This window comes from Anomaloglossus baeobatrachus, chromosome 8 (assembly GCF_048569485.1).
Source record: "Anomaloglossus baeobatrachus isolate aAnoBae1 chromosome 8, aAnoBae1.hap1, whole genome shotgun sequence".
Taxonomy (NCBI): Eukaryota; Metazoa; Chordata; class Amphibia; order Anura; family Aromobatidae; genus Anomaloglossus; species Anomaloglossus baeobatrachus.
In genome coordinates, this window is record NC_134360.1 from 155645724 (window position 1) to 155670366 (window position 24643).

Below are 24643 nucleotides of genomic sequence, written 5' to 3' on the forward strand. Positions count from 1 at the left end.
CTCCGGAGGCCACACAAAGTATTAGACTTTAAAAAGTGTAACCCCTCCCCTCTGCCTATACACCCTCCCGTGCATCACGGGCTCCTCAGTTTTATGCTTTGTGTGGAAGGAGGCACACATCCACTCATGCATTCTCATTTTAGTTAATCGGTTGGAAGAAAAGTGGGCCCCCACGGGGCCCCCGGCATGTTCCCTTCTCACCCCACTACGTCGGCGGTGCTGTTAAGGTTGAGGTACCCATTGCGGGTACAAAGGCCGGAGCCTCATGCCGTCTCCTTCACCATCCCTTAGCGGCTCTGGGAGAAGTTGGATCCTGAGCAATCATCCATTCACTGGGACCGTGCTCCCTCTGCAGCCCCTGTGGGAATCTGTCGGACAGGAGTCTATTTATCCTCAGGGACCGGGCCCTGCATCACTAAGGTACTCTGTGTCCCCATGGGGGATGTGCATGGAGCGCCTTCATCCCGGACGCTGCAGCAGCTGCTTATTTGTGACGGCCGGCGGACTTCCGCGCCTGCTTGTCGGCCGCAGTCTTAAATTTAGTCCCCGGCTTCAATTGCGGCCTAGTAGCAAAACTCCCGCCCCCGGGCCTGTCTATCAGGGGTAAGGGCGGGACTGCCGACCTGACGTCGGATGTGAGGGCCGGAGCATCCTGTATGTTTCCTCCCCCCTCACTGATCACTGTGGGGACTCCAGATTCCCGCACTTTTCTAGTGGCGCCCACGGCCCCACTCCTTCCCAGAGAGCTCCCGCAGCCATTTTTTTGGCATTCTGCCGGTGGAGGATTTCCAGGAAAGAGCTCTGCAACACTGGGAGACCTAAGGCAGGGAATCTGGAGGACACACGCTCCGCTTTTTAGCGGTCGGTAAGCCACACCGGTCACCCGGTGCTGGTCCCCTTAGGGTGCCGGAATAGATACTATATATTTATATATTTCTTTGTCGCTCCATTGGGAGACCCAGACAATTGGGTGTATAGCTACTGCCTCCGGAGGCCACACAAAGTATTACACTTAAAAGTGTAAACCCCTCCCCTCTGCTATACACCCTCCCGTGCATCACGGGCTCCTCAGTTTTTATGCTTTGTGCGAAGGAGGCACACATGCACGCATAGCTCCACATCTTAGTCAGCAGCAGCTGCTGACTATGTCGGATGGAAGAAAAGAGGGCCCATATTAGGGCCCCCAGCATGCTCCCTTCTCACCCCACTCTGGTCGGCGGTGTTGTTAAGGTTGAGGTACCCATTGCGGGTACAGAGGCTGGAGCCCACATGCTGTTTTCCTTCCCCATCCCTTTAGGGCTCTGGGTGAAGTGGGATCCTAATCGGTCTCCAGGCACAGGGGACCGTGCTCCCTCCGCAGCCCCTGGGGAATCTGCTGGACAGGAGCCGGGTATCGTCAGGGACAAGGCCCTGCTACTGTGAGGTACTCTGTGTCCCCGTGGGGACCGCGCATGGAGCGCTGGTGCCATATACACTGCAGCACTGCTGGGTGTGTTAGTGCGCCGGGGGACCACCGCGCCGGCCGCGCTGTGAGGTACTCTGTGTCCCCGTGGGGACCGCGCATGGAGCGCTTGTGCCATACACACTGCAGCACTGCTGGGTGTGTTAGTGCGCCGGGGACTACCGCGCCGGCCGCGCTTATTTGCGGGCCGCGCTTATAAATTTAGTCCCCGGCTTTTGCGGCCTAGTATCGCATATTCCCGCCCACAGGCCTGCCAGTCAGGGGAAGGGCGGGACGCTGCACAGGACGTCAGCGCTGAGGGCTGGAGCATACTCTGTATCCTCCTCCCCCCTCACTCAGCACAGTGGGGCACTGGATTCCCGCACTTTCTAGGGCACGCCCACGGCCCCCTCCTCCCCACAGAACGCCGGCAGCCATTACTGTCAGCACTTCTGACGCTGGAGAGGAGAGACACCAGGGAGGCCCAGGCAGGGATTCTGGTGATCACACATATCTATATATATATGCTTGTATGCTGTACATGTATGGTCGCACTGTTGAATTTTGGCTACTCCAGGAGAAGCCTTACAGTCCTCCCGGGCACTGTTCAATCATTACCGCCCCCGGACCTGCCAGTCAGGGGGAAGGGCGGGAAAGTCGGGCTGACGCCGACAGTGAGGGCCGGAGCACACTTCGCTGTCCTCCGCCCCCCTCACTATTCACGCTACGGCACTGATCCCCGCAAGGTACTCAGTGTCCCCTTGGGGACGGTGCAGAGAGCACCTTCGCCTCAGACTTGGCGACTACCGCGCCGACCGCGCCTGCTTGCCGGCCGCGGTCTGTAACTTTAGCTCCCGGCTTTTGCGGCCTAGCGCCTTAAACTCCCGCCCCTGGCCCTGCCAGTCAGGGGGAAGGGCGGGACGGTCAGTCGGAGGCTAGCAGTGACGGCTGGAGCACACTTGGCTGTCCTCCGCCTCCCTCACGTTTCACTCAGGGCACCAGATTCCCGCACTTTTGGGGTTATGCCCACGGCTCTCCCATCCACTGTACGCCGACAGCCATGTTTTCATGCTTCAGGGTCGGTACACCAGGGGGCTTCTTCTCGATGCTGGGCCCCCTAGAGTGATGAACTGTATATGTGATGCACTGTATATATGGATATATAATGTTTGTATGCAGTTTCACAGTTCGGCGGTACATATGTATCCTCAGTGATCACTGTGAACATTGCTCGGGCCATGTGGCTCTCGCTCAGCCGGTGTCGGGGGCACTGTGGAGCTTCGCCGGCGTTCCCTGTCCAGGCGGCAGGGACAGAGTTACAGCTTGCTGAGAAACTCTCTGGGTCATTTTCACTATCCATGTCTCAGGCTATGGACAAATGGTCGGCTAAGAGACTAGGAGTTTGCAGTCCAGCCCGGCCCCTTACACAGGCCCCGGGCACTGCGGGATCGCCCCAGGCCTCTATCGGTCTGCGACGAAGCGTGTTCCTGGGGTGGCCTCTAGTTTTTACGTGGTGAACTCCAGCACGAACCGCAGTCCCAGTCCGGCTAAGCAGCCTTGCTTGGAATCTTCCCCGACTTCTTCAAGGGTCTCAGCTTGAGGACCCTCTAGAGGATGGGGCGGAGGTCGCAACCCAGGACTCTGTCCGGACGTGGCTCTCAAGGCTTCACAGATACTGTCCAGAAGCACAGAACGCCTTATAACACACGTTGTCCCTTCCCCTCTGACGTTGTTCAGGTTTGGGCTCAGTGTCATAAAGTGCCCTCCAGTCTCTTGACCGGCGGCTAGATCTGTAGTAGCCGTGGCTGGCGGGCCCACGCTCAAGAATGCCACGGACAGACAGATAGAATTCCTAATGAGATCCATCTATGAAGCCATAGGCGCGTCCGTTGCCCCAGCCTTTGCAGGGGTGGGCACTCCAGGCTATTTCAGCTGCTCTGCTCAGATCAATGCGGTCATCCTGTGCTTCGCAATAGCGTCTTTGACGTCTCAGGCGGTGGTATTTTCATCCTCCGCCGTGCACAGAGAACCTTTTCTGCATGGCGGTCCAGGTCAGGGGAGACATTCTGTCTTGCGGTCACAGGATAGAGCTCAGTTCTCGTCCTCCGACTCGTTGCTTCAGAGCATCTCCGTCCCCCGAACGAGCCGATGCACGTTTCCAGGCGGTGAACACTCCGAAGGCAGGAGGAGTTGCGATCCTCGTTCCCATTCAAGAACGTAGTCGCGGCTTTTTACTCCAGCTTGTTCGTGGTACCAGATAGGATGGATCACTCCGCCCTGTTCTGGACTTCACACTGCTCAACGGACAGAGAACCTGACGGTTCCGGATGGAATCTCTCCGCTTGCCATCGCCTTTGATGGCCCAAGGAGGCTTCCTAGCATCAATCGACATCAGGGATGTTTATCTCCACGTGCCGATTGTACCAGAATATCAGCGCTTCCTGCGCTTCGCCATAGGGAACGAACACTTTCAGTTCGTGGCACTAACTGCCGGCCTGGTGACAGCCCTACGGGCCTTCACCAAGGTCATGACAACGGTGGTAGCGGTCCTACTCTCTCAGGCAATCTGCTGGTCAAGGCCCCCTCTCGGGTGGCATGCCAACACAGCCTGAACATTGCCCTAGAGACTCTCCAGAGATTCGGGTGGTTCATCAATTTTTCCTAAAGTCAAAATTGACACCGGCCCAATCACTGACATATCTCGGCATGGAGTTTCATACTCTCTCAGCGATAGTGAAGCTTCCGCTGGACAAACAGCGTTCACTACAGACAGGGGTGCAATCGTTCCTTCGAGCCCAGTCACACCCTTTGAGGCGCCTCATGCACTTCCTAGAGAAGTTGGTGGCAGCAATGGAGGCAGCTCCGTTTGCGCAGATTCATCTGCGCCCACTTTATTGGGACTGTCTCCGCAAATGGGACAGCAAATCGACGTCCCTCGACAAGAACGTTGCTCCTTCTCGGGCAGCCATGGCCTCCCTTCAGTGGTGGCTTCTTCCCACTCTTGTCGAAGGAAAAATCCTTCCTGCCCACATCCTGGGCTGTGGTCACGGCGGACGTGAGTCTGTCAGGGAGTCTTCCTCCGCCACAGGGCTCAGGGTACATGGACTCAGCAGAGTCCTCCCTCCAGATCAATGTTCTGGAGGTAAGGGCAGTGTTCTAGCCCTAAAAGCGTTCCAGCCATGGCTGGAAGGCAGGCAGATCCGAATTCAGTCGGACAACGCCACGGCGGTGGCATACATCAACCACCAAGGCGGCACAACCAGTCGGCAAGCCTTCCAGCAAGTCCGGCGGATTCTGCTGTGGGTGGAAGCCACAGCCTCCACCATCTCCGCAGTTCACATCCCGGGCGTAGAAAACTGGGAAGCAGACTTTCTCAGTCGCCAGGGCATGGACGCAGGGGAATGGTCTCTTCGACCGGACGTGTTTCAAGAGATTTGTTGCCGCTGGGGGAAGCCGGACGTCGACCTATTGGCGTCCCGGCACAACAAGGTCCCGGCATTCATGGCACGTTCTCAAGATCACAGAGCTCTGGCGGCAGACGCATTAGCCCTCAACCTGACTGCGTAGCCATTGAGTCCTGGATCCTAGCGTCTTCAGGGTTATCTCAAGAGGTCATTGCCGCTATGAGACAAGCCAGGAAACCAACGTCCGCCAAGATCTACCACAGGACGTGGAAGATCTTCTTATCCTGGTGCTCTGATCAGAGTTTTACTCTCTGGCCATTCGCCTTGCCCACTTTCTGTCCTTCCTTCAATCCGGAATGGAAAAGGGGTTGTCTCTCGGTTCCCTCAAGGGACAAGTTTCGGCGCTTTCTGTGTTGTGTCCAAAAGCGTCTAGCCAAACTCCCTCAGGTACGCACGTTCCTGCAGGGGGTTTGCCACATAGTCCCTCCTTACAAGCGTCGGCTAGAACCCTGGGATCGGAACAGGGTGATACCGGCTCTTCAGAAACCACCCTTCGAGCCAATGATTGATATTCTTTTCCACGACTTCGCAGAAGGTGGTCTTCCTAGTGGCAGTCACGTCACTCCGCAGAGTGTCTGACATAGCAGCGCTGTCATGCAAAGCCCCCCTTCCTGGTGTTTCACCAGGACAAGGTGGTTCTGCGTCCGGTTCCGGAATTTCTCCCGAAGGTGGTATCCTCTGTTCATCTCAATCAGGATATCTTCTTACCTTCTTTTTGTTCTCATCCGGTTCACCAATGTGAAAAGGATTTGCACTTGTTAGGTCTGGTGAGAGCACTCAGACTCTACATTTCTCGTACGGCGCCCCTGCGCCGCTCGGATGCGCTCTTTGTCCTTGTCGCTGGCCAGCGTAAAGGGTCGCAAGCTCCCAAGTCAACTTGGCTCGGTGGATCAAGGAATCAATTCTTGAAGCCTACCGTTCTGCTGGGCTTCCGGTTCCTTCAAGGCTGAAGGCCCATTCTGCCAGAGCCGTGGGTGCGTCCTGGGCGTTACTGCACCAGGCTACGGCTCAGCAGGTGTGTCAGGCGACTACCTGGTTGAGTCTGCACGCCTTCACGGAGCACTATCTAGTGCATACCTACGCTCGGCAGATGCCAGCTTAGGTAGGCGAGTCCTTCAGGCGGCGGTTGTCCACCTGTAGGAAGGAGCCGTTTTACGGCTCTTTTACCGAGGTATTCTTTTACCCACCCAGGGACTGCTTTTGGACGTCCCAATTGTCTGGGTCTCCCAATGGAGCGACAAAGAAGAAGGGAATTTTGTTTACTTACCGTAAATTCCTTTTCTTCTAGCTCCAATTGGGAGACCCAGCTCCCGCCCCTGTTCCCTTCGGGCTATTATTTCTTGTGTACACATGTTGTTCAGATTGAATTGTTCTTGGTCATGGTTTCAGTTCTCCGAACATCCTTCGGATTGAATTTACCTTAGACCAATTTATAAGTTTCCTCCTTCCTGCTTTTGCACCAAAACTGAGGAGCCCGTGATGCACGGGAGGGTGTATAGCAGAGGGGAGGGGTTTACACTTTTAAGTGTAATACTTTGTGTGGCCTCCGGAGGCAGTAGCTATACACCCAATTGTCTGGGTCTCCCAATTGGAGCTAGAAGAAAAGGAATTTACGGTAAGTAAACAAAATTCCCTTCTTCTGTTCGGTCGGGCTGTATACCCTTTCCCATATACCCTCAGTGATCACTCTCCTAGGAGACAACAGCATGTCGTCCACAAGGAGCAAGGGTGCCAAGGCACAGGGTTATTTTGCGACCTGTACCTCTTGTGCGGCTAAGTTACCTGCGGGTTCCACCTACCCTCACTGTGAGCAATGCTCAACCCCTGTTTTGCTTGCTCAGCTGGAGCCTCGGTCACTAGTGGGCCCCTCGGCTCAGGCAGACCCCACTGCCCCCCCTGTCCAGGCGGCAGGGACAGAGTTTGCCGTTTTTGCTGAAAAACTCTGAGTCACTCTTACAATCCATGGCTCAGTCTATGGACAAATGGTCTGCCAAGCTGCTTGAAGCTTTGCAGTCCAGACCGGTACTTACACAGGCCCCGGGCCCTGTTGGATCGTCGCCTCCAGGCCCCTCTAGGTCCGCGCCGCAGCGCGTTCCCAGGGGGGGCCCTAGGTCTCACGTGGAGGACTCCTGCCCGGACCACAGTCCCAGACCGGCTAAGCGGGCCCGCTGGGAATCTTCCCCGACTTCTTCACGCTGCTCGGGTTCCCAGCTTGAGGACTCTCTGGAGGACGAGGCGGACGTCGCAGCTCAGGGCTCTGACCCTGACGTTGCTCTCAATCTTGATACACCTGAAGGGGACGCCATAGTAAATGACCTTATCTCGTCCATCAACCAGGTGTTAGATATATCTCCCCCGCCGCCACCTGTAGAGGAGTCGACTTCTCAGCAGGAGAAACACCAGTTTCGGTTCCCCAAACGTACACGGAGTGCGTTTTTCGATCACTCTAACTTCAGAGATGCTGTCCAGAAGCCCAGAGCGGTTCCGGACAAGCGCTTTACTAAGCGCCTTACTGACACACGTTACCCCTTCCCCTCTGACGTAGTTAAGGGTTGGGTTCAATGTCCCAAGGTGGATCCCCCAGTCTCTAGATTGGCGGCTAGATCTCTGGTATCGGTTGCAGATGGCTCATCGCTAAAGGATGCCACTGACAGGCAGGCAGAGCTCCTGGTGAAATCCATCTATGAAGCCACGGGCGCGTCTTTTGCCCCGGCTTTTGCAGCCGTGTAGGCACTCCAAGCTATCTCAGCTTGTCTGGCTGAGATTAATGCGGTCACACGTAATTCTGCTCCGCAGGTTGCGTCTTTGACTTCTCAGGCGTCAGCTTTTTCTTCCTACGCCATGAACGCAGTTCTAGACTCGGCTAGCCGTACAGCGGTGGCATCCGCTAACTCTGTGGCAGTCCGCAGGGCCATGTGGCTGCGCGAATGGAAGGCAGACTCGGCTTCCAAGAGGTTCTTAACCGGTTTGCCGTTTTCTGGCGACCGCTTGTTTGGCGAACGATTGGATGAGATTATTAAGGAATCCAAGGGAAAGGACTCCTCCTTACCCCAGTCCAAACCGAAGAGACCTCAGCAACGGAAAATACAATCGAGGTTTCGGTCCTTTCGTCCCTCCGCCAAGCCTCAATCCTCTTCGTCCAGCAGGCCGGAGAAAGGCCAGAGGAACTCCTATGTGTGGCGGGCAAAGTCACGCCCCCAAAAACCCGCCGGAGGCAATGCCTCCAAGGCGGCCTCTTCATGACTCTCGGCATCCCCGAACCGCATCCTCGGTCGGTGGCAGGCTCTCCCGCTTTTGCGACGCCTGGTGGCCACATGTTCAAGACCGATGGGTGAGAGACATTCTGTCTCACGGTTACAGGATAGAGTTCAGCTCTCGTCCCCCGACTCGTTTCTTCAGAACCTCTCCGCCCCCCGAGCGAGCTGATGCACTTTCTCAGGCAGTGGACGCTCTGAAGACAGAAGGAGTTGTGATCCCTGTTCCTCCCCAGGAACATGGTCGCAGCTTTTACTCCAACTTGTTTGTGGTGCCAAAGAAGGACGGCTCGTTCCGTCCCGTTCTGGACCTCAAACTGCTCAACAGACATGTGAGCACCAGACGGTTTCGGATGGAATCTCTCCGCTCGGTCATCGCTTCCATGTCACAAGGAGACTTCCTGGCATCGATCGACATCAAGGATGCTTATCTCCATGTGCCGATCGCATCCGAACATCAACGCTTTTTGCGTTTCGCCATCGGGGACGAACACCTTCAGTTCGTGGCATTGCCTTTCGGCCTGGCGACAGCCCCACGGGTGTTCACCAAGGTCATGGCATCTGTTGTGGCGGTCCTACACTCTCAGGGCCACTCGGTGATTCCCTACTTAGACGATCTTCTGGTCAGGGCACCCTCTCAGATGGCGTGTCAAAACAGTCTTTCCGTCGCTCTGGCGACTCTCCAGCAGTTCGGGTGGATCATCAACTTACCAAAATCCAAGTTGACACCGACCCAATCACTGACGTACCTTGGGATGGAGTTTCATACTCAGTCAGCGGTAGTCATGCTACCGCTGGACAAACAGCTTTCGCTGCAGGCAGGGGTGCAATCTCTTCTTCGGGGTCAGTCACACCCCTTGAGGCGCCTCATGCACTTCCTAGGGAAGATGGTGGCAGCGATGGAGGCAGTGCCCTTCGCGCAATTCCATCTGCGGCCACTCCAGTGGGACATTCTCCGCAAATGGGACAGGAGGTTGACTTCCCTCGACAGGAACGTCTCTTTCCCTTGCAACCAAGACGTCACTTCAGTGGTGGCTCCTTCCCAACTCTCTGTCGCAGGGAAAATCCTTCCTACCGCCAACCTGGGCTGTAGTCACCACGGACGCGAGCCTGTCAGGGTGGGGAGCGTTTTTTCTCCACCACAGGGCTCAGGGAACCTGGACTCCGATAGAGTCATCCCTTCAGATCAATATTCTGGAGATAAGGGCAGTGTATCTAGCCCTATTGGCCTTTCATCGGTGGCTGGAGGGCAGGCAGATCCGGATCCAGTCGGACAACGCCACTGCCGTCGCATACATCAACCACCAAGGCGGCACTCGCAGTCGTCAAGCCTTCCAGGAAGTCCGACGGATTCTGCAGTGGGTGGAAGCCACAGCTTCCACCATCTCCGCAGTTCACATCCCGGGCGTAGAAAACTGGGAAGCAGATTTTCTCAGTCGTCAGGGCATGGACGCGGGGGAATGGTCTCTTCACCCAGACGTGTTTCGAGAGATCTGTCGCCGCTGGGGAACGCCGGACGTCGATCTCATGGCGTCACGGCACAACAACAAAGTCCCGGCATTCATGGCCAGGTCTCAAGATCACAGAGCTCTGGCGGCGGACGCATTAGTTCAGGATTGGTCGCAGTTTCGACTGCCTTATGTATTTCCTCCTCTGGCGATGCTGCCCAGAGTGCTGCGCAAAATCAGGTCCGACTGTCGTCGCGCCATTCTCGTCGCCCCAGATTGGCCGAGGCGGTCATGGTACCCGGATCTGTGGCATCTCACGGTGGGTCAACCGTGGGCGCTCCCAGACCGCCCAGACTTGCTATCACAAGGGCCGTTTTTCCATCTGAATTCTGTGGCCCTCAACCCTGAGGACGCTAGGAGCCAGGACTCAATGGCCACACAGTCAGGTTATCTCAAGATGTCATTGCCACCATGAGACAGGCCAGGAAACCAACGTCCGCCAAGATCTATCACAGGTCTTGGAGGATCTTCTTATCCTGGTGCTCTGATAAGGGTTTTACTCCCTGGCCTTTTGCCTTACCCACTTTTCTTTCATTCCTTCAATCCGGAATGGACAAGGGGTTGTCTCTCTGCTCTCTCAAGGGACAAGTATCGGCGCTATCCGAATTTTTTCAAAAGCGTCTAGCCAGGCTTCCGCAGGTCCGCACGTTCCTGCAGGGAGTTTGCCACATAGTCCCACCTTACAAGCGTCCGCTGGAACCCTGGGACCTTAACAGGGTGCTAACGGCTCCTCAGAAACCACCTTTCGAGCCGCTGCGGGATGTCTCTTTATCACGTCTTTCGCAGAAGGTGGCATTTCTAGTGGCAGTTACATCACTCTGTAGAGTGTCGGAGCTGGCAGCGCTGTCATGCAAAGCCCCCTTCCTGGTTTTTCACCAGGATAAGGTGGTTCTGCGTCCTGTTCCGTAATTTCTCCCTAAGGTGGTATCTCCTTTTCATCTCAATCAGGATATCTCCTTACCTTCATTTTGCCCTAATCCAATTCACCAATGTGAAAAGGATTTGCACTCCTTAGATCTAGTGAGAGCACTCCGACACTACGTGTCTCGCACGGCGCCCCTGCGTCGTTCAGATGCGCTCTTTGTCCTTGTCGCTGGCCAGCGTAAGGGTTCGCAGGCTTCCAAGTCAACCTTGACTCGGTGGATCAAGGAACCGATTCTTGAAGCTTACCGTTCTTCTGGGCTTCCGCTTCCTTTGGGGCTGAAAGCCCATTCTACCAGAGCCGTGGGTGCGTCCTGGGCATTGCGGCACCGGGCTACGGCTCAGCAGGTGTGTCAGGCAGCTACGTGGTCTAGTCTGCACACTTTCACGAAACACTATCAAGTGCATACCTATGCTTCGGCAGACGCCAGTCTAGGTAGGCGAGTCCTTCAGGCGGCGGTTGCCCACCTGTAAGAAGGGGTCGTTTTCTGCTCTTTTTATCAAGGTATTCTTTTACCCACCCAGGGACTGCTTTTGGACGTCCCAATTGTCTGGGTCTCCCAATGGAGCGACAAAGAAGAAGGGAATTTTGTTTACTTACCGTAAATTCCTTTTCTTCTAGCTCCTATTGGGAGACCCAGCACCCGCCCCTGTTCCCTTCGGGCTGTTTGTTCTTTTGTGTACACATGTTGTTCATGTTGAATGGTTCTTTTGGTTCATGGTTTTCAGTTCTCCGAACATCCTTCGGATTGAATTTACCTTAGACCAATTTATAAGTTTCCTCCTTCCTGCTTTTGCACCAAAACTGAGGAGCCCGTGATGCACGGGAGGGTGTATAGGCAGAGGGGAGGGGTTACACTTTTTAAAGTGTAATACTTTGTGTGGCCTCCGGAGGCAGAAGCTATACACCCAATTGTCTGGGTCTCCCAATAGGAGCTAGAAGAAAAGGAATTTACGGTAAGTAAACAAAATTCCCTTCTTCTGAGATCTTGGCTGATTTCTTTTGACTTTCCCATGATGCTACACAAAGAAGCAGTGTGTTTCAGGTGTGCATTAAAATACATCCACATGTGTCTCTAATTAACTCCGATGTTGCCAATAAACCTATCAGAAGCTTCTAAAGACATGACCTCATCATACGGGCTGTCCCATATTGTCAAAAGGCATAGGACTCATAGTGTATGTAAACATTTGACTTTGTAGACTGTAATAAAAATGACTTAAAACATTCTCTCTCTCTCATTATTCTGACATTTGGCAAATATAAATAATTTTGGTTCCTAATTGACCTAAAACTGGAAAGGTTTATTCTGATTTCATGTCAGATAGTGAGAAAAACATGCAGATGTGTCTTTATAGAGAGTGGACGGAAATGTCTGGTTTCAACTGTACATGACTCATGTTTGTGATAAAAAATTTACTATAGTAAAATGGTAACATCACTACTTGAATCTGTGCTGCACTTCAGCTACATAATACATCTCAACTAAAAGCCTAGATCCTTTGATCAGGAATAGAACAGATATTTATAGGACATTTCATAACTTTCCCAAATTCTTATGAAAAAATATTCATCATATACTGCATTGAACTACTGTACCCAATTTATTATATATTTAGGAGTCTGAGTTGGTCCATTTTTTATCAACTCCAACTCCGCTAAAATGGACTCCAACTCCACAACCCTGGAAACAAGCGGTGCCATTATGACCTTTTAGAAGGGACCTAGGCTGTCCTGTTTGTAAGGGTCGCACAGACTTAGGTTAGAGCATAGATGCTGTGGGTGTGCTGCTGTAATGTATAGGTGCAGATTAGAAGAGGGATATTCCAATCTCAGTCATTTTTTGCATGTCCACCATGTATGGCACAAATGCACAGTAGGAAAACCTCTGCCACTTCTGAGACCCACAATAAACCTGCATTTGCAAGGAAAGATTATTGTGAATGAGCTTTCTTGAGAACACTCGCTTTACAATAATCTTCCAGTGTAAACAGGCTTCCAATCTCCAGATGAAAGAGCAAAACACTTCATCGGGTGAAATGATCTTTGCACAGCACAAAAGGTTCTCAGTGGTGCATTGTGATATGTATACAGGACTATTTCTGCCGAGAAGTATGGCAGCCTACATGCTCTGAGCAATATATTACAGATTGCTCCATGCACATCACTACTGCAGTCTGCCTATGTAACCAGGCTATTACACGAACGCCGATCAGTAAAGGTTCACCAATCCCCAATCGCTTCGTGCCATCAGTTGGTGGTTGTAAACGGACAATTATTTGGAGGACTGTGACCCTTGTTTCCAGACAGTTAGCTATCACAATCTCTGTACAGCTCACTGCAGAGGACCGTTCATGAGGTCTCCTTGAAGTCCATGTGAGTTATGGAAGAAGCTGTGCCTTTTTTTTTATACAATAACATATGCCTTAAATGTTTTATCGCTGGGGCTCTTGGTGATCCTGAGAATTTTGACCCTGCCACTACAGTTATTTAAGGCTTAATATCCAATATTAAGTGAAATCTCCAAGTTCGACTTGTGTTTTTTTGTTTTTTTTATTTTTTTTATTTAACTAAAATGTTTCTCAATCTAAAGGAACAACGCAGGAGAACTTAGACCGCCTTATTCAACATGCCAAGATTGAGAGCGATGGAGATGTACTGAAAAACTGGAAATATATTGGCGTACCAATAGTTCCCAAGGTAAGAGATCAGCATGTTAACTCCAATAACTACTGTTTTGTAGCTCAATAGAGGAGAACGGCAGATGACCTCCAAAGGCTACAGCTTCTGCTCATTAGGGATGATTGTACTCTCCTTGTGTCTATCCTTATATTAGTCATACAACCAAGTTCTCTTCCATAAACTAATGTATCACTCATGATTAGTAATTCCGGTACCACAGAGAAGCTCAAGCCTCACAGACAATGCTAACACGACCATATCCATCTTTTCGTCTGAGAAAGCAAATGATTTGATGTTAACCTTTTTCATTTGCCAATCTTTTTTTTCTTGGGGTCTCTGGGTATACTCAAATGACCTAGTCATGCACTGAGTTTACTGTGATGGACACCAGATGGACCAAAGGAAAAAGTAAATTTAATTTTAAATCTCTATCTACTTGATGCTATAATGTAAGCTATATTCCAGTATACTTGTATTATAAATTCCCTACCGTTTCCTAACTTCACTATTTATCTGCTATTCTATTTTCTTTTCTACTTCCTGTCTGATGACGATTCATTTCAGAATTCCAGTGTTTGCTGGGATGCTCAAACTAAGTGTCATCAGGGGTCAGAGTCTGGTCGTGACCACAGCCTCTGTTCCATCCTTGAAACGAAGTGTCATCATGGTGCTCGTTCCAGAGGCTCATTTGTCCCTGCAATGCCTGTTTCTCCCTGCACTGTGCAGTCTGCACAGCGCCTGATTTTATCTGCTTAGGACAGTAATAATTAGCTGGCAACAGAGCGGTGTCTATGCCCAGCATGCAGGAGACTACCACTGCCCCCGCTGGTGACGTCACTGGTCTCCTGCATTCCAGGTATACATACTGCTCTATTACCTCCCGATTATTACTGTTCTGAGCCTATAATAGAGCAGGCACTATGCAGATCCTGCAGGAGGAGACCAGCTCCTGAAACTAGGTTCGATGATGATGATGATGATGATGATGATGATGATGATGATGATGATGATGATGATGATGCTTTGTTCACGGAGGGGCATGTGCTGTGACAGTGACAGCCTCGTTCTGATGTCTGCTCAGCTCTGCAGTAATGAGCCATCAACACAGCGATGTCAAAATACCCGACGTCCAGGGGATCAGTGCTGAAGAGTGGTGAAATCAATAATGTTACCGCTCTTCAGTCATTCTGTGTCACGGTGTAACGTGAAAGACCTGGCCATGCTGAAAAGCAGGGTAATCAGTAACGTTACCGCTCTTCAGAATGTCCAGTTCACACTGTATTGTGCGAGACCTGGCGACGCTGATAAGAGGTAACGATGCTGGTGTCACTGCTCTTCAGTGCTGAGCTCAGGGATATGGAGTATTGTTCGATCGCTGTGTTGACAGTTCAGTACTGCAGTACTGAGCGGACAACAAAGCGTGCACTGTCACTGTGCAGATCTCGCAGGTACAGCCCCTGAAATGAGCACCACTGATGACACTTCATTTCAAGGAGGGGGCAGAGGCTGCTCTCACTTTCTCAGCCTCTGCCCCTCCCTGAAACAAAACGTTGTAGTAATAATAGAGAGCGCAATAGGGTTTTAACTGGTTAAAAAGTGAGGTACATATATAAAGAGACACTCACCTGGCCAGGTTGTAAAAGGCACAATCCCTTTACAAGCTTGAAAGACAATGGCGGCTGCCGCAGTCCCACGTAGAAATTCTTAGATATTAAAAGGAAAGGGGAAAATTCTTAGATATTAAAAGCAATACCGCGCTGCCACCAATGCAAAAAAATCGTTGATTAATGTTGTTTATTTATTTCAGGTCGACGCGTTTCTAGGATCAAAGTCCCCTTCCTCAGGACTAAAGAAATACAACATATATGTTGTATTTCTTTGGTCCTGAGGAACGGGACATTGATCCCAGAAACGTGTCAATCTGAAATAAATAAACTCCACATTAATCATCAACGACTTTTTTGCATTGGAGGCAGTGCGGTATTATACCCTTTTCCTTTTAATACCTATGAAACAAAACGTTGGCATTGATTCTCGTTTCAGGGTCTGGTCTGTCCCTCCCTGCGCTGTGCACTGTGGGATCTGCACAGTGACAGCACACGCTCTGTTATCGGCTCAGAACAGTAATAATCAAGCGGTAATAAAGCAGTGTCTATAACCGGCATGCAGGGGACCAGTGATGTCACCAGCAGGCGGCACTAGTCTCCATCCAGATATAGACACCGTTCTGTTACCGGCTAAATATTACGGTTTTGTGCTGATTAAAGTGCAAGCTGTGCAGATCGCAAAGTGCACAGCCCAGGAAGGGAGAGACATAGCAGAGAGGGGACACAGGGATGGATGAGGCCCTGACAGAAGCTGCGGCGGTCGCTGCCTTTGCTGCTGATGACACTTTGTTTGACTATCCCGCCATGCACTGGGATTCTCAAAGGAATTGTTATGAGACACAAAATATAATAGAATAGCAGTTAGAGTTGTTGGGGAACAGTAGGGAATTTTTAAAGTGTGTATGCAAACATCACACGATTGTTAGGAACATGGGTAAATGCAATGAAGGACTTATTACAGTGTGTCCAACATGGAAAGCTTGAACATGGGACTCCTACTCAATACAAAAATATTGACTACTGCCAGGTATGACCAGGACACATTTGAGATGGACGGCAACGAACTGGAACTTGTAAAGCACTTCAGTCTACTTGGATCAATGATCAGTCAAGTTGCAGCAACGATACCAGAAGTCAATAGGAGAATAGCTGTGGCAATAGCTGTGGCTAAATCAACAATGAAGTCGTGGACAAGGTCTTCAAATTGAGGAACATTTCACAGAAGACAGGGTGTCATTAGTGTGTTATGGCCTGATGTCCTCTCAGGAAGGATCTGGGATCAGAAAGTCACAGCATATAGTTGATCGCAGATCCTCTTTAGTACCTGCTAATTGTTTATCCTGAGTTGGAGTTGCTTAAGGCGTTAAGGTTCCTTCCTATCCTGCTGCAGTTCTAACAGGTAGTTTGTAATTTCAGCTGCAGCCTCTCACTTTCGTCTGCTAGAAGTATCCACTCCTCCCTATGCTGGCTATAGATTTTCTATACTGACTACGTTGAAAGAGCTTGTCTGTGTAAAGCTGAGGTGTTCTTTGCTATTGCCGCAGCGAAGCCCCCTACTGGAGAAGATTTGAAGTCCTTTTTATATTTGTTTCCTTGCCTGATTTGTCTGTGTGCTCCACTTGCACTCCTGCCTCTTCAGTCTCTTAAGGGTGGGAGGGGGACATAGAGGGGAGTTGTATCCTAGAAATATAGCAATCTTAAAGGGAACCTGTCAGGTCCAATATGCACCCAAACTTCGGGGTCATGCGCACTGAGCCGAAATTCCCTGTTGGACACGATGGCGGCAGAGAGGTGAGTGAGATCATCCTGTGACTCTGCGTATTCATTAGCACGGTTGCATGCCCACAGGGACGTACTAACATGCTAATGAGGGGCGACTGGCAAGGGAAGCAACGCCCAGGGGGCTAGTGCCCTCGCTAATTAGCATACGGTAAAAAATCTTTAGAAATACTTTTTCTAAATATCCCTTTATCAATGCTAGTGTATACAGGGACGGTTAGGCAGGGATTAGCAATATGCACCCAGAACTGCTCGTGGTTCTGGGGCATATTGGACATGACCGGTTCCCTTTTATAGACTGACATCGTCACTTTCAGAGTGACACACGGCTCGTACATAGTCTGGTCTTTTCTGGGCTAACATATGCCTGCGAAACCTGGACAATAAAGGAACAAGGCAGAAGTAGAATCGACGCCTTCAAAATGTGTTGTTCTTGACATCCATGGTGTTGATAACATCCTTCTCCAGCACCAAACAAATCAGTTTTGGAACAAATCAAGCTAGATATTGCACTTGAAGCAAGAATTACCAACCTACGGCTTGGCTATGTTGGACACATCATATGAAGAGAGGTACCACTGGAGAAGAATATCATGGTCAGAAGAATAGAAGGAACAAGGCGAAGAGGAAGATCAGCAACCTGATGGCTGGATGCAATCAAGAAAACTGCAGAGAAGATCCATCTAGGCTTGCACAAGATCGATCTTCCTACAGAGTGTTCATCCATGACGTCGACATGGCTTGAGATTGAGTTGAAGTCTGTTAAATAATAAATATTAGAATATAGCTTAGTTAATAGCATCAAATACATAGGGATTTAACATTTTATATTTACTTTTGCTTTTGGACCACCTCTTTAAGCATGTGAAGACTTGTTTTTCTTTATCGTTCCTTTGGGAGACCCAGACCTTGGGTGTTTAGCTTCTGCCTCCGGAGGACACACAAAGTACTACACCTAAAAGTGTAGCTCCTCCCTCTGAGCTTATACACCCCCTGGTGAGCCAGTCACAGCCAGTTTATCGCTTTGTGTTCAGGAGGCATACATCCACACATGCATTCTCATATGATTTTTTTTTTTTGGATAAAGTTTGAAGAAGTGCGGGTCCATGTCTGGACCCCCGGCATATCCCTTCTCACCCCACTGTGTCGGCGGTGTTGTAAGGTTGATTTCCAAGGCTGGAGCCTTACATGCCGTGCTCCTTCACCATCCCTCCTGGGCTCTGGATTGAAGTGGGAGCCAGCGCGGTCTCCATGCCTGGCAGGAGACCGGTCTCCGTACACAGCCCCTTCAGGACCCTGCTGGACCGGAGCACTCATCCCCAGGGACCTGGCCCTGCGTCTCAGCAGCTAAGTACCTGAGACGTTCATATGTTGCGGGTCTATGTCCTTTATTGTATGGGGAGAGTGTGTTTGCTGTATTGTTTGGCATTTCCGGCGGGTCCTCTGGCTTTCGCCTGAGAACCGCGCCGATGGTGCCTGCGCGTCGGCCTCGCTGCTTAAATTTAGGCCCCGGCTTCGCCGGAGGCCTAGTTTCTGTTACCTGCCCTCGCATGTCACTCATGCAGAGGGACAGGCACGGCTCCTCCCGGCGGCCGTCCTGCACAGGGGAGGGACACTCCCCACTGCTTGTGCGTGACTCCTCCCCTGCAGGTCTCTATGGCCCTCCAGATCCCGCCTTCCCACAGGGACGCCCAAGCCGTCCCGCCCCCTCTCTTCGCTCCGGCGGCCATTTTCTTGGACAGGGTTCACTCTGCGCTGGGACATCCTGCACTCTGCATCCCTGCTGAGGTGCTGTGCATTGGGAGTCCGGGCTTCGGGATCTGGAGGGCACACAACACCGCTTCCAGCGGTCTGGTAAGCCACAGCCGGTCTCTGGTTGTGGACCTCTGTATATACTCCCTGGGGTTCATTCTCTTTGTAGAGGCTGTTTTCCCCACTCCAGCAGCATGTCTCACACGAGGAGCAAGGCTCCAAAGCTTTATACTGTATGCGCTGCATGTAAGCTCCTGCTGCCTGAACCGAGCACCTATCCACATTGTGATGTCTGCTCTAACTTGGAGGTGCCACAGCCTGGAGTCTCACCCCCAGTGGTCTCTCAGGCTGCTTCTGCACCTGTGGCTGAACCCCCGGCCTGGGTAGAGTCCTTTTCTAGGTCTATCTCCCAGTCATTTGCTGAGTCCATGGGACTTCTGTCCAGGACTTTGATGAATATGCATCAGCCCCCTTCACAGGGTGCCTCTAATGCTCTTGCTAAGGGTCCTTTAGGATCCCTATCCTCTGACCTCCGTCCACTGGAACTCACAGAGGATTCATCATCAGGGCACAGACCCCGTCCTCCTAAGAGGCTCCGCAGGGTTTCCCCTCCCTCCTCATCCCGCGGCTCTGATTCAAGAGCTGACTCGCAGGATGAGGAGGATGCCTTTACAGGGGGGTCGGAGGCTAACTCCATGTGCCCCATTGATCTTTCCAAGGGTGACTCAGAACTTAGTGACTTGATTGCTTCCATTAATTCTGTACTGGATCTCAATCCGCCAGTATCAGAGGAGCAACCCTCTCTGGCAGAAAAAACACCAGTTTACCTCGCCTAAGAGAGTAAAGAGTGTGTTCTTTAACCACTCCAGTTTTCAAACCGCTGTGACCAAACCCAGGGCCTGTCCTGACAAACGCTTCCCAAAGCGTGGTTCTGATGACAGTTTCCCCTTTCCACCTGAGGTAGTCAAGGAGTGGGCTCACTCCCCAAAGGTAGACCCTCCGGTGTCTAGGCTCTCAGCCCGGACCGTTGTGTCGATGGCTGATGGCACTTCCCTTAGGGATGCCACTGACCGTCAGATTGACCTTCTGGCCAAATCTGTGTATGAAGCTACGGGTGCCGCGTTTTCCCCAACTTTTCCAGCAGTGTGGGCCCTCAAAGCCATCTCTGCTTCTCTAGAGGAGATGCAATCCCTCATCAGGGAATCTATGCCCGAGATGGTTGCCTTAACTTCTCAAGCTTCAGCTTTTTCTTCTTATGCCATGTCTGCCATGCTAGAGGCTTCTCACCGCACTGCGGTGGCTTCGGCTAATTCCCTCGTTATCCGCAGGATCTTGTGGCTTTGAGAGTGGAAGGCAGATGCTTCTTCAAAGAAGTACCTTACTGGGCTCCCTTTTGCTGGTTCCCGGCTGTTCGGTGAACAGCTGGATGAAATTATTAAAGAAGCTACTGGCGGGAAGAGTACTTCCATGCCACAAACCAAGACCAGGAAACCTGCCCAGGGTAGGATTCAGTCGAGGTTTCGCTCCTTTCGTTCCTCCAACTGGTCGTCCTCTAAGCCCTCCGCCTCGTCCGCTACCACAGCTAAGGACCAGAAATTCAACTGGCGCTCAAAAATGCGTCCACAGAAGACCGCAGGAAGTTCTGCCACTAAGGCAACCTCCTCGTGACTCTCTGCCCGCTCCAGCAACGTCCTTAGTCGGTGGCAGGCTCTCCCACTTTGGCGACGCTTGGTTTCAACAAGTCTCCGATCAGTGGGTGAGAGATATCATCTCTGATGGCTACAGGATAGAATTCTCTTCCAGCCCGCCAAACAGATTTTTTCTCTCAATTCCCCACTGCTCCAAGGCCGCCGCCTTCTCACAGGCCGTGGCAGCCTTGCAGGCCAACGGAGTAATTGTACCAGTTCCCGCCCGGGAACGGTTCAGAGGTTTTTACTCAAACCTCTTCCTAGTTCCCAAAAAGGACGGTACCTTCCGACCCATCCTGGATCTCAAGCTTCTCAACAAGCATGTTCGGGTACGGCACTTTCGCATGGAGTCTCTGCGATCAGTCATTGCCTCTATGACCCAAGGGGAGTTCCTGGCGTCCATCGACATCAGAGATGCCTTTCTACATGTGCCAATAAACTATATGGGAGAGAAAAGGCGCAATAGGGTCTTACCCGATATATTGGGCAAAATCATAAAGAAGTAATGCACTCACCTGATCGGGTTATGCCAGTCACAACTCCATTAACAGCAAAAGTCTAGCAGCAGCCCTGTTACACAAGTGGAACATCAAAGGAAAAAACAGGTTTTATGCCGCGCTTGAAGACCACAGACATTGATGTCAGAACAGATGATTCTTTTATTATTTCATTCCTACGCGTTTCGGAGACCCCAACTGTCTCCTTCTTCAGGGAAAAGAACTTTTCATCTGTTCTGACATCAATGTCTGTGGTCTTCAAGCGCGGCATAAAACCTGTTTTTTCCAGTTTTTTCCTTTTGATGTTCTACATGTGCCAATTGCAGTTTCACACCAGCGTTGGCTACGCTTTGCAATAGGAGAAGATAATTTCCAATTCGTGGCTCTCCCCTTCGGGTTAGCCACGGCCCCTCGGGTATTCACCAAGGTCATGGCAGCAGTGATTGCGGTTCTGCACCTCCAGGGGTTGGCAGTGCTCCCTTATCTGGACGACCTTCTAGTCAAGGCTCCATCCAGCGCAGACTGTCAGCGAAGTGTCTCGCTCAGTCTCGCCACTCTAGCCCAATTCGGGTGGCTTGTCAATCTTCCCAAATCCACTCTGACTCCGACCCAGAGTCTCACGTACCTAGGGATGCAGTTCGAGACTTTGCCGGCACTTGTGAAGTTGCCCTTAATCAAACAGCAGTCTCTCCAGCTAACGGTGCGCTCTCTGCTGCAGCCCCGCCGTTATACCCTCAGGCGTCTCATGCAGGTGCTGGGTCAAATGGTGGCGTCCATGGAGGCTGTTCCCTTTGCCCAGTTCCATCTGCGCCCCCTGCAGCTGGACATTCTCCGCTGTTGGGACAAGCGGCCTTCCTCCTTACACAAGTTAGTGGCTCTGTCGCCACGGACCAAGAGCTCTCTTCAGTGGTGGCTTCGGCCCCTCTCCCTGTCCCAAGGGCGCTCCTTCCTGGCCCCGTCCTGGGTGATTCTCACCATGGATGCCAGTCTATCCGGCTGGGGAGCGGTATGTCTCCACCACAGAGCACAGGGCACTTGGACTCCGTCCGAGTCAGCCCTTTCAATCAATGTGCTGGAAACCAGAGCCGTGCTTCTAGCTCTCCTAGCATTTCGCCACCTGCTGGCGGGCAGGCACATTCGAGTCCAGTCAGACAACGCGACAGCGGTTGCCTACATCAACCATCAAGGCGGGACACGCAGCCGCCTGGCAATGATGGAGGTACAACGCATTCTTCAATGGGCGGAGGACCCCAGGTCCACCATATCCGCAGTCCACATCCCAGGCGTGGACAACTGGGAGGCAGATTATCTCAGCCGTCAAAGCGTGGACGGTGGCGAGTGGTCCCTGCACCCGGCAGTATTTCAGTCGGTCTGCCGCAAATGGGGCACTCCGGACGTGGACCTAATGGCATCCCGTCACAACAACAAAGTTGCTGTTTACGTGGCTCGCTCCTACGATCCTCAGGCCTTCGCCGCGGACACTCTGGTTCAGGACTGGTCCCAGTTTCGTCTGTCCTACGTGTTTCCCCCTCTAGCTCTCTTGCCCAGAGTCCTGCGCAAGATCAGAATGGAGGGTCGTCGAGTCATCCTCATTGCACCGGACTGGCCCAGGCGAGCTTGGTATCCGGACCTGCTCCAACTGTCCGTAGAATCTCCCGGACCGTCCAGACCTACTCTCACAAGGTCCGTTTTTCCGCCCGAATTCTGCAGCCCTCAAATTGACGGCGTGGCTCTTGAGTCCTGGATTTTGACGGCTTCTGGTATTCCCCCTGAAGTCATCTCCACTATGACTCGGGCCCGCAAGTCTTCCTCCGCTAAGATCTATCACAGGACTTGGAAAATTTTCCTGTCCTGGTGTCGCTCTACCGGCCATCCTCCTTGGCCTTTCTCCTTGCCGACTCTTCTGTCTTTTCTACAGTCCGGTCTGCAGCTAGGACTGTCCCTCAACTCTCTCAAGGGACAAGTTTCGGCTCTGTCAGTTCTGTTCCAGCGGCGTCTCGCTCGGCTGGCTCAGGTCCGCACCTTCATGCAGGGTGCGTCTCACATCATTCCGCCTTACCGGCGGCCCTTGGACCCCTGGGACCTTAACTTGGTTCTCACGGTCTTGCAGAAACCCCTCTTTGAGCTTCTTAGGGAGGTTTCTTTGTATCGTCTTTCACAGAAAGTGGCCTTTCTGGTTGCCATAACTTCTCTTAGGAGAGTCTCTGATTTGGCTGCGCTCTCCTCGGAGTCACCTTTTTTAGTCTTTCACCAAGACAAGGTGGTTCTCCGTCCGACTCCGGACTTTCTTCCTAAGGTGGTCTCTCCCTTCCACCTTAACCAGGACGTTACCTTACCTTCCTTCTGTCCGGCCCCTGTTCATCGCTTTGAAAAAGCTCTACATACTCTAGATCTGGTGCGTGCTCTCCGGATCTATGTGTCTTGCACCGCTGCGCTTAGGCGGTGCACCTCTCTTTTTGTGCTAACCACAGGTCGGCGCAAGGGCCTCCCTGCTTCTAAGCCGACTTTAGCCCGTTGGATTAGGTCGACCATTTCGGACGCCTATCAGAGTACGCAGGCGCCTCCTCCGCCGGGGATCAAAGCACACTCGACCAGAGCTGTCGGTGCCTCTTGGGCTTTTAGGCACCAGGCTACGGCTCAACAAGTCTGTCAGGCTGCCACTTGGGCTAGCCTGCATACCTTCTCGAAGCACTACCAAGTGCATGCTCATGCTTCGGCAGATGCGAGCTTGGGCAGACGCATCCTTCAGGCGGCGGTCGCCCATTTGTGAAGTTAGGTTCTGCCTACTTCTTAGTTTTTTCTGTTTATTTCCCACCCAGGGACTGCTTTGGAACGTCCCAAGGTCTGGGTCTCCCAAAGGAACGATAAAGAAAAAGAGAATTTTGTTTACTTACCGTAAATTCTTTTTTCTTATAGTTCCGTCTTGGGAGACCCAGCACCCTCCCTGTTGCCTGTTGGCAATTTCCTTGTTCCGCGTGTTTTCCCCGGCTGTTGTCCTGGACAGAGTCTCCGGTTGTTCCGGCTCTTGCTCTGTTTTACTTGTGGGTGGCTATTCTCCTTCAGCTTTTGCACTAAACTGGCTGTGACTGGCTCACCAGGGGGTGTATAAGCTCAGAGGGAGGAGCTACACTTTTTAAGTGTAGTACTTTGTGTGTCCTCCGGAGGCAGAAGCTAAACACCCAAGGTCTGGGTCTCCCAAGACGGAACTATAAGAAAAAGAATTTACGGTAAGTAAACAAAATTCTCTTTTTTATGGACAAGTTTAAAATTTCAATGTTAAAGTAAAGGATTACTTTGGAATTGAATTGTTTGTATAAAATGAAGAAATTGGTATCTTGCCAATACATTATTACTCTTTCAGTACTGAGAGTTGTCGGCACAATTTGTGGGGTTTATGATGGGAGGTGGAGAAGGACAGTTTGTTTTTCTCTGTATCTCTATAAAAAGTTAAACACTATCTAATTACCCAAAAAAGAAAATTATTTCATTAATATTTACTGGACACGGGGGGGAAAAATGCAATTCCCCAATGGTTAGGGTTCTGTTTTTACAACATTCATGCTGTTGAAGAGTCTGAATTATGCGTCTTTGTGTCAGTATGATTACGGCAATACCAAACTTGCATATACTGTATTTTATTTTAAGTGGCGATAAAAAATGTTAAGGTTTGTTTGTTAAAAAAAAAAAAAAAAGTGGGTCTGTGTCGTCAAGTTTTGACCCCCGTAGCATTTTTTTTATTTTTCAGTTAACTGATCTGTATGAGTGCTTGTTTTTGTGTGTGCTTGCTTGGCTGATAGTGTTAACTGTAATTTTGCAGTGTGTTTTTATTTTTCTTTTTTTTTTACTTTTACAGACCCAGTGATTTGCAAATAAGTTTTCATAATATTGTGAAAGAGGACTGGGAGTGATTCAAATTTTTTTTATTTTTTTATTTTTTTTTTTTTTTTAACCTGTCATCTTCTGACCGCTTATACTATATTCTGCAGTATCACAGTATTAAAGTTTTTGATTTAAAATCTTGATCTACTGTGAAGCTCAACCTCAAACTG

General features: G+C 51.2%; 1 protein-coding gene across 1 annotated transcript in view; it reads left to right on the forward strand.

Annotated features, from left to right (window-relative positions):
• STXBP3 (syntaxin binding protein 3) overlaps positions 1–24643 on the forward strand; it is a 164312-nt gene that overhangs the window by 129801 nt on the left and 9868 nt on the right. Inside the window, exon 15 of the mRNA XM_075320950.1 lies at positions 13183–13289. Within this exon, the coding sequence (XP_075177065.1) occupies positions 13183–13289 (107 nt within the window). The remainder of the gene's footprint in view (positions 1–13182; positions 13290–24643) is intronic.